We start from the raw sequence: 9815 nt of genomic DNA, 5'->3' as shown, positions 1-9815 counted from the left end.
ATTGTTCCAGCATGGCTCATGACAGAATTCAGAATGATGTTTTATTTTCTAAATGGAGATGTTATTGTAATTTAAACCCCAGTGCTGCCATCTGAGTTTTTCCCTTCCCAGCACGTTTCCAAATATCCACCTCCTGTGAACAAGAAAACATCCAAGTAACAGGAGGGAAGCCAGCCTTTCATCATGCACAATTATCAGACTTTGTAATCAATACTGAAATCTCCAAGCGACAATAGTTACTAGTATTGCGGAAAATTTTGCATCTAATCCTCACGTCTAGCTCCAGATGTTAGCTAGCACACAGCTGTTTTCCACTCTCAGCAGAAGAACCCTGAAATGAGAAACATTCTAAAACATGTTCTATCAGGGCTTAGTATCACAGTGTGAATAAGAACATCTTGGTTAGGTGCTACCGGCATAATCCCTAGGGTAGAAATAAGAATTAGTTTCCACACTCCCTGCTCCCCTCCCACGTACAGCCTCCACCAGTTTGAACCTTTCAACCCAGATGTTGTGTGTGTGTGTGTTTGTTTTTATTTTTTCAGTTTTACAAACTTCCCCAAATACAAGGTGCTGTCGTAAAAAGGAAAAACTTTGGAGTCGAAAACACCTGTCCTTGAAGTGTGGCTTTCATTCATTAGATAGGACTTTTCTGAGCCTCAGTCTTAACATCTGAAACATTCAGATGAAGTAGGGCTGTTATGAAGAAAATATCGAGCATGTTGCTAGGTACTAGATGGCATTTCATACATCTTAATTCTCTTCCTCCCTTCAGCAGCTAATTCCTAATCCTGGAGTAGAACATCTTCAATTTCCATCTCATTTTCTTGGTTCTAGATTGAAACATGTGAAGAAAATACTGCACAATCCCCCTCTAACACAGGCCCTTAGCGATCCTCAGAAAGCAAGGCTTCCAGTCACTCGGGGCCTCTCTCTCCTGCCCTTGAGCAATTTTGGTGTAACTGAGCCCTGAATCCTTGCTGCCCTAACTAGGGCGGCTCGAAGTCCCTCACTTTCCCACTGCTCATGTGTTTGCTACTCTCTGACTTGCTCTTGAAAGTACAAAGCCTCATGGGTTCTCCCACACCAGACTTGGGTGCAAAGCTCTGTCCACTTTCCTCAAGAAGGGCTTTCACATTTGGTATTTTGTGACGCTCAGTAACTTTACCAAGGAGGCCCAGTGGTGCAAATAGTTAAGCGCTCAGCTGCTAACTGAAAGGCTGGCAGTTTGAATCCACCCGGTGGCCCTGCAGGAGAAAGATCCGCTATGTTTCCTTAAAGATTACAGTGAAGAAAACCCTACGGGGCAGTTCTACTCTGTTGTATGGGGCCCATATGAGTCAGAACTGACTCAACGGCACCCAACAACAACAGTAACTTTACTAATGGTCCCTGGGTGGTGCAAACGGTTTGCACTTGACTACTAACCTGAAGGTTGGTGGTTTAAACTGATCCAGCAGTGCCATGGGAAAAAAGGCCTGATGATCTGCTTCCATAAAGATTACAGCCAACAACCAATGTCACAAAACAATTTGCGTAGTAATTATTTAATGGAAAACTAATTTGCTCTGTGAACTTTCACCTAAAGCACAATTAAAAAAAAAAAAAATTACAGGCAAGAAAACCTTCTGGAACAGTTCTACTCTGTAACACATGGGATCCCCATGAGTTGGAATCAACTCTACAGCAATGGTTTTGGTTTTAGTAACTTTACCGGAGAACCAGTAGCATCCCAGGGGAAAGGTCACACCGTGTCCTACGCGGCAATATACTGTCCTGTAGTTCCAGCGCTCCTCCGTACTCTTTTATCTTCCTAAAGGCAGTGCCAATTCATGACTACACTGCCACAGGCAATACCCCCCACCCCCAGAGATATATACTTCAGTTTTCTATCCCCTCAAATATCTTGCTCAGGAAACAGCTTTGCCTTCCTCACTACCCACTAGAATTGCAGAAAAAAAAATTTTTTTCCATTTCATTACATGCACCACACTTAGAAATTTATACTTAAAAACACCCTGTATCACCATGATTTCCCTTAAGTCCTTCTCCTTCTCCAAGCATTACCAAATATAACCAGAGTTTCTCTGTTGTGAATCTCTGCTAATATTTTCAGGGACATTTTTAATCAAGTAGAGTCCAGAAAAACCCATAGTTCCAGAATGACTATTCTAAATAGGACAGTTAGATACAGCACTTGACAGATGGAGTCAAGAACCTGTGCATGATACTCCCTGGGTGGCTTTTGTGAAGGAATCTGTAAGTAATCCATAATGCATAGTATAACAGTCTATGATCTCTCCACCATGAATCAGCACTCAGATTTTATTCACTTTTATTGTACTTTAACTGACGTTGAGTTGATTCCAAGAGCTTTTCAGGCCCCATCATTCAAATTTTAAACCCCACCAATGATCTCACTCCATGATATGAAGCACTCCACATGGATTATAACTGCCTTTTAACAATTATATGTCCAGCCACTGACTAAGTCAAAACAAAGCAGAACAATCTGCAAGAGGAAATTCCCAGAGCCCCCAATCAGTGCAGAAGTTTGGCTCAATTCAGAGTTATTTAATTATCAAGTCAAGTTTATCCTTCAGTTGGCTGAATTACTATAACAAGATGTAAAGGGTCATTGATCATTTTGCCAAGGGCCATCCTGAGGGCAAAATATCCCCAGTTACAGAACACTGTTAATATGCAGCAGTGCAGGAGAACATGGACAGGGCCCAAACACAGAACATATTGTTACCTTTAAAGAATGACATTAGAATATTAAAGGCTAATGGTTTTTTATTCATTAACAAAGAAAATTTTCTGAAAGGAAGTACACTTCTGAAAATGGGAATATTCCAGCCAGAAGAAGGGCAACAACTAGAGCACTTTGCTGATTTAAAGAGCACTAAATTCACACATAACTCCACAGTCGTATTTTAACACTGTGAAAAACAGGTATTTACTTAATAGTAATTCAACAGTGCATTAAGCATTTATGATGTGGCAGGCATACACGGTAAGGATTCCTCCCAACCTTTCATGCAATAAAGATGCAATAAAGATTTGTTGTTGATTTACTATGTTCATGAAGCCAAAATCAGAGCTTTCACATTTTATAATGTGGGACCCAAAATTGATAAAGAGCCTATTCAAAATTCTCTTTTAAAACTATCTGCTGTGATGCCTTTGAAATCACTCATTGGAAAAGTAGCAAGTTTTCTTCAAATACAAGTTAAGTGATGTAATTCTCACCTCCTGTTATATGGCTTTGCCTTTTTAGTACTAAAAAAGCTTTTTTCACTACTTAAGAATGCCCTGATATTTAGATAGTTTGCCACTGAATGGCAGTTAAGTATCTGAATGGGCCTGGTACCTTTTATCAAATAAGTTCTTTTTCTGATCATTCCTTTAAAAACTCTTCAGATTGTCTTCAAATTGATAATATTCCTTAAAAAGGGATTCAATTAGTGTTGCATTCTTCTCAAAGTGATGTCCTATATCTGTCTATAACTCCCTTTCCTCAACGTTTTAGTTTCACTGAACTTGAAAGGAGAAAATAGTAGTTCAGGAAGCCAGGGTTCCAGGTCTAGAGATGTGTCATGTTCTTAGTTACCTATAGGAAATTAGAATGAATCCTAGTACCTTCTTCAGCATCTCAGGAAACCACATCTTCTCTGTACATGGATCAATTAAGATTATAACTGACAATCACTGTGATTAGGAACTGAATCTAATATTTTAGCAGCACCTTGATGAATACATATGTTCCACATACTATTTCCCCTTGCCTGGCCGTATACCCTCCAAATATCAAATACATATTATGAGAACATGATCACAAACGTGTGAATATTCTGTTACCATTGTTGCTGTTGTTGTTAGGTGCTCTCAAGTCGATTCCAACTCAAGCGATCCTATTTACAACAGAACAAAACACCGCTCAGTCTTGTGCAATCCTGACAATCTTTGCTATGTTTGAGCCCATTGTTGCAGTTTCTGTGTCCACCTATCTCGTTGAGGTCTTCGTCTTTTTCCCTGACCCTCTACTTTACCAAGCATGATGTTTTTATCCGGGGACTGGTCCCTCTTGATAACATGTCCTAACTACCAGAGATGAAGTCTCACCATCTCTGCTTTTAAGAAGCGTTCAGGCTGTACTTCCAAGACAGATTTGTTCATTCTTCTGGTAGTCCATAATAAATTCAATATTCTTCGCCAATCCCATAATTCAAATGTGTCAATTCTTCTTTGGTCTTCCTTATTCATTGTCCAGCTTTCGCATGCATAAGAGGCGATTGAAACTATTGTGTCTTGGTTCAGATGCATTTGAGTCCTTAAAGTGAAATCTTTGCTTTTTAACATTTTAGAGAGGTCTTTTGCAGCAGATTTGACCAGATTTGTTACCATTAGTAGTATATAAGTTTATTTTCTTAGAATGTTGGAGCTTGAAAGAACTTTGAGAGTCGTCCAAATTTTACATTTTCTATTTAGGATTGGTAGTTGGAAAATATGGCCTTGGTGATAAAAATGACACCAGAGATCACATGACATAATTTTGCAAAACCAATTATTTATTCATTGCAAATACATTTTTTCAATCACATAAATGGCACCTATGTATGTGAACCGCACCGGCTGGAAAACATAGGAATCAAATCAACTATATCTGTGGAAACAGATGATGGAAAAGCTCAATATCACTCAGAACAAGTCCCGGGGCCAACTGCAGAACAGATCATCAATTGCTCATACACAAGTTTAAGCTGAAGCTGAAGAAAATTAAAACAAGTCCATGAGAACCAAAATACGACCCTGCGCCGAGAAGCTCCTAGCCTGGGGAAGCACTGATGAGACGGCCGAGAGAGAGAAAGCCTTCCCCTGGAACTGACTCCCTAAATTTGGACTTTTAGCCTACTTTTACTGTGAGGAAATAAACTTCTCTTTGTTACAACCATCCACTTGTGGTATTTCTGTCATAGCAGCACTAGATAACTAAGACACACATTTTGAAGTAATTCTTTCTATGCCTGAGTTTATTCAACATTTACTGAGGGCAATCTTATGTCAGGAGCTGTACTAAATTCTTGAGGACAGAGAAATAAGTAAGCTTAGCCCTGCCTGAAGAACCTCACAGAAATGGACTAAATAGCTCATTGCAATGAGATGTTTTGGGAGTGATGTCGAAGTATGTACAGAGACTATGGAAGCACATGCGAGAGATACTAACCATGGAAACGGTTGCTCTTCTTTAGAAGACAATGAAAATTTGCTCCCCTCACTGACTTTAAGTGAAAAGAGGACTATAGGCACTAAATGTGGATCATATGTCTCACCTGACTATTGTAGAGCAAAATATGAAGGTGGATGAAATTCAATCTTTCTGAAATTTAGCAGCAGTTAGTATATTGGATTTATAGTTAGAAAGCATTAAGTTTTGATGACCGTAATGGGGTTAATACAGTAGGGATCTCATCACTGAAAATATGCAAGACTCTATAGAGAGGTTGAAGTACAAAGGAAAAGAGTCTGGGCTTTGGTTTAAGTGGATTTAGGTTTAAATCACGGCTCTATTACTTACTATTTATGTGTTGTTAGGCAAATTATCTAAACTCTAAACCTCAATTTCTTCATGTGTAAAAGGCAAAGAATATTAGCTTATTTATAGGGCTATTATAAGCATTAAATTAGATAATGTTGTATATAGGACTTACTGGATTACCAGGCCCATTACAAAGTGTTCAAAAGTAATGGTAGCAATCTATTCACAAATCAAGCCAGGGATTCAAATGTAGGGTGCTTTGTCCTTGGCAGGGAGGATGTTGCAAGTGTGAAGCAGACATCTATGTCAAAGAATCTGGAGTCTGAGGCAGAGAACAAAGGCAGAGATGAAGGTGGTGATGAAGATGATGATTACTACAGCTCCTTCCAGAGCTCAGGGTATTTTTCACTGAATTGAGTGTTTGATTTCCTAGGATCAAATAAAATATCTATTCATAATATGAAAGTCTGCTTAGGAAAAATCAGGCTTCAGTTAATATCTTGGCTGTCTAGGCCCTCTCTATCTCTAAAAGAAGTCAGAATCTCTGGAATGTCTTACCTGGTATTCTATGAACCCATGTGAAAACCATACCTTCCCACTGAACCACTTCTCCACCTCCAGTGAGCAGAACACGGAGTGTTACTGTCCTACACACAGAGAAACTCAGTGCACAGTGAGTGCGGGAGTCGAGGATGGGCTGGGATCTGAGGTGGGTCACATTCTTGGAGGGCAGACAGCTGCAAAAAAAGTAAAAAAAAAAAAAAAGTTTCTGGAAGCAGAGAGAGCACAATAACTTGAGAGTAGGGGATGACTCATAGACGCTATTGTAGGAAAGCAGTAGGTATAGGGGTGGTCCAAAGATAGATAAGGGCTATGTGTGCCCATAGATGAGAAGTCTTAGAAAAAAATGACATTTGGAGAGCCAGGCAAGGAGCCAAGAAATTACTATAGATCCAGGAAAAATAACAGCAAGAAGGTAGCACTACCTACCCCCACCCCCACCCACACCCACACACACACACATTGTGGGATTCATGAGGAGTTCTTAGCTGGAGTATAAGAGGTATGGTCATAGGCTGTGGGGATATATGCCATTTAAACATGGCTGCACTATTGACAACTGCAGTCCCCACAGGCCTCTATGCTGTATAGACATGTTTGGAGACTTGTCAGCGATAAGAAAGCGATTAGGCACGACTTGTTTTCCCAAACCTATCGTCCTGTTACTGATTGGCTTGTTTACCTGAATTCCTCCTCCCTTGCCCGAAACTTATTGTTATTCACCCAAAGCCCATTGTTCTGTTATTTGCTTCACTGTTTGCTGTATTGACTATAAAATAAACTCCTGGGACTGAAGCCAGGTTCAACTCCTCAGAGTGACCCTCCTGGCCCCACTTCTCTGTAAGAGTTGTGGAATCGGTTATTGTCTCCGCCGCCCCGACATTCACCGCCGCTGGGACAGATGGTGCCCCGTGTGAGGAGCTGCGACAATAGGCCAGGCAGAGTCCCAGGATAAGAAGACTGGGAGTGTTAGGGAGAAAAAGCAGGCATTCTAACACAGGGGACCAACATGGATTTCCTTACCAGGATTAAGTACAAATTTGGGGACTTGTAGTTACTAATGACAGAGTAGGTGTCTAAATGCGGAATCTTTATTTTTATACTGAAGAACTTTTAAAAGCCCTCTCTAAGGACAGGATGATCTTTTTCCTCTGGGCTTGAATGAAACAACTGGGAGGTTAGGATGGGTGAGGAAGAAAGAGTTAGTTCATTCTATTTTGAGTACTTTTCCAGTTCATAGTATTTTGAAAATCTAAACTAAGAAAGCTGAAATTCATCAAACTCTGTAATGAATGGAGATAACTGAAAACTTCTTCAAAAATGTATAAAGTGTTGCTCTTGAAGAAAAGCAATCAGTTATTACCTCTCCATCCAAAGACAATCCCTGCTATAATTTGAATACATCTTTCAGATAGTTGAAATATTATGATCTCTTTATATTGTCACTGATAAAAAGGTAATATTTCCATAGTGTTTTAAAATCTCAAAGCCCTATCACATTCATTATTTTTTGATTCCATTTTCTCAATAACCGTATGAAGTAATGAGACAGTATGATCAGGCAGATTTTCAGATGTGAAAATGGACGTATAGATGAGATTGAATTCCTTCACTAAGGTCTTAAAACCAAATACGGAGTCAAATCCAGGTGATCTGAGTCCAGGCCAATACTCAGCAACATACTGAGAATTTAGGTAAGTGAGAGTAGAATCTACTTACATGTGACTCTGAGAAATTATCTTAACTATCCCAATAGCTCATCTGTAGAATGGATCCAATACTGACTCCCTAATCAAATGAGGCAATATAATAGTTAAAAAAGATAAAATTTGATGATCTTGTCCCTGGGCAATCTTAGATATTAAACTCATCTGACCTGTCTTCCTACCTCTTGTACATTGCTTGTAGTTAGGAGTGGGGCCAACTGTAGGTAAAATTTCAGTTTATTTTCTCTCTCCTCTACCTCTGTTTACTCAGAAACAAAGTTGTGCACCAACAGGAGCAAAATCTTTGGATTCAGGCCAAGTTAGATTCCAATCTCAGCTAGAATAGTCTACAACTCCTGACAAAGTACTTAACTGCACCTGTATCTGAGTTTTCTAATTTGTAAAATCGAGTTTATAATAACTATTTTGTAGGGCTTTTAAGCTGCTTAAACATAACACATGTAAAACACACCTTATAGTGTCTGATACATAGTAGATGTTCAATAACCACTTTTTTTTTCGTTTGAGACAGTTTTTCTTTTCTAACTATTATACTGCCTCATTTGATTAGGGGGTCAATATTGGATCTATTCTACAGATAAGCTATTGGGATGGTTAAGATAATTTCTCAGGGCCACTTGTAAGGTAAGTAAATACGGAATTAGATCCTAGGTCTCCTAACGTTTGTTGCAGACACTTTGGGTGCCCTGTCTCATCTTCTTAACACAGCTCTGATATTAAGCATAGCTGTAGTACGAGTCAGAGTTGACTCAATGGCAATGGGTTTGGTTTGTTTTTTTTTTTGGTAATGGATATTTCCTGGATGCAGACAATATCCTACTCAGGCACCCACTTCCCCCTTCTGTCTCTCCTCTTCTCTGCATTGGGGTTCTCTTTAAAGCCCTCAGGAGTTTTAGGGCAGGAGTATTCTGGAAGTGTGGAGGTGTTAAGACCCCTAAGGGCACCTCTCAACAAATGGGAGATGGTAGCCGGTGAATAAATGCCTCAACTCCTCTTCCTTCAGACAGACAATTCTGAAGTGCATTCCTTGAGCTCCAGTTGCCCATAATGGTATCCATCTCAATATCCCATTTTGGTTTTTCCTCCTCTGTCTCACTCTCTCTGCACCCAAATAAACCTTCCAAATAAACTACCTGCATTAAGTCCTGTCTCAAACTGCATCTTGGGAACTAGAGGTTTGGAAGATAGTGTTTTGTTTGCATTTGTATTTTCACTGCATTTCTCTCTATTTTTCCATAGGTCACCAAGATGCTGGCAGTGGTTGTAATTCTGTTTGCCCTTTTATGGATGCCCTACAGGACTCTTGTGGTTGTCAACTCCTTTCTCTCAAGTCCTTTCCAAGAAAATTGGTTCTTGCTCTTTTGCAGAATTTGCATTTACCTCAACAGTGCCATCAACCCTGTGATTTACAATCTCATGTCCCAGAAATTCCGTGCAGCCTTCAGAAAGCTCTGCAACTGCAAACAGAAGCCAACAGAGAAACCCGCTAACTACAGTGTGGCCCTGAATTACAGTGTCATCAAAGAGTCGGATCATTTTAGCGCAGAGCTTGATGATATCACTGTCACTGACACTTACTTGTCTGCCACAAAAGTGTCTTTTGATGACACCTGCTTGGCTTCTGAGGTAACCTTTAGTCAAACTTGATTTATGAATTAGAAGAAAATGGATCACAAAGTAAATAAGAATTTGTGCAGTTATCAACAAAGAGAGGAAATGGCCAATAGTTGTTTGTGAAGACAGAGCAGATAAAGTCTTTGCCAGTGTTCTAGCAAGTCCTGGCCCTAATTACTTTAACCCATCAGAATGATTCCGATTTTCCTTCTTCCAGAAATAGCATCACAAAAAGTAGATCAGATCTTGGAAACAGCCTGATTGTGAAAAATGAAAGTTAAGCCCTTTCCAGTTAAACTGAGGAATTCACTATATTTTCTGGGGCTCTGCAGCTTATATCAAATTTAAACATAACTTATAATAACTTTATCAAA

General features: G+C 39.6%; 1 protein-coding gene across 1 annotated transcript in view; it reads left to right on the top strand.

The window, feature by feature from the left end:
* The window catches only part of TRHR (thyrotropin releasing hormone receptor), a 31445-nt gene extending 21843 nt beyond the window's left edge, over window positions 1-9602 (top strand). The window contains exon 2 of the mRNA XM_004370688.2: window positions 9067-9602. Coding sequence (XP_004370745.1) covers window positions 9067-9474 — 408 coding nt within the window. The 3' untranslated portion in view covers window positions 9475-9602. The remainder of the gene's footprint in view (window positions 1-9066) is intronic.
* Window positions 9603-9815: the final 213 nt, after the last annotated feature.

The sequence above is a fragment of the Trichechus manatus genome, unplaced genomic scaffold (genome assembly GCF_000243295.1).
Source record: "Trichechus manatus latirostris isolate Lorelei unplaced genomic scaffold, TriManLat1.0 scaffold00009, whole genome shotgun sequence".
NCBI classification, from domain to species: Eukaryota; Metazoa; Chordata; class Mammalia; order Sirenia; family Trichechidae; genus Trichechus; species Trichechus manatus.
Note: the sequence above shows the minus strand (reverse complement) of the source record. Positions and strands in the feature narration are given on the sequence as shown.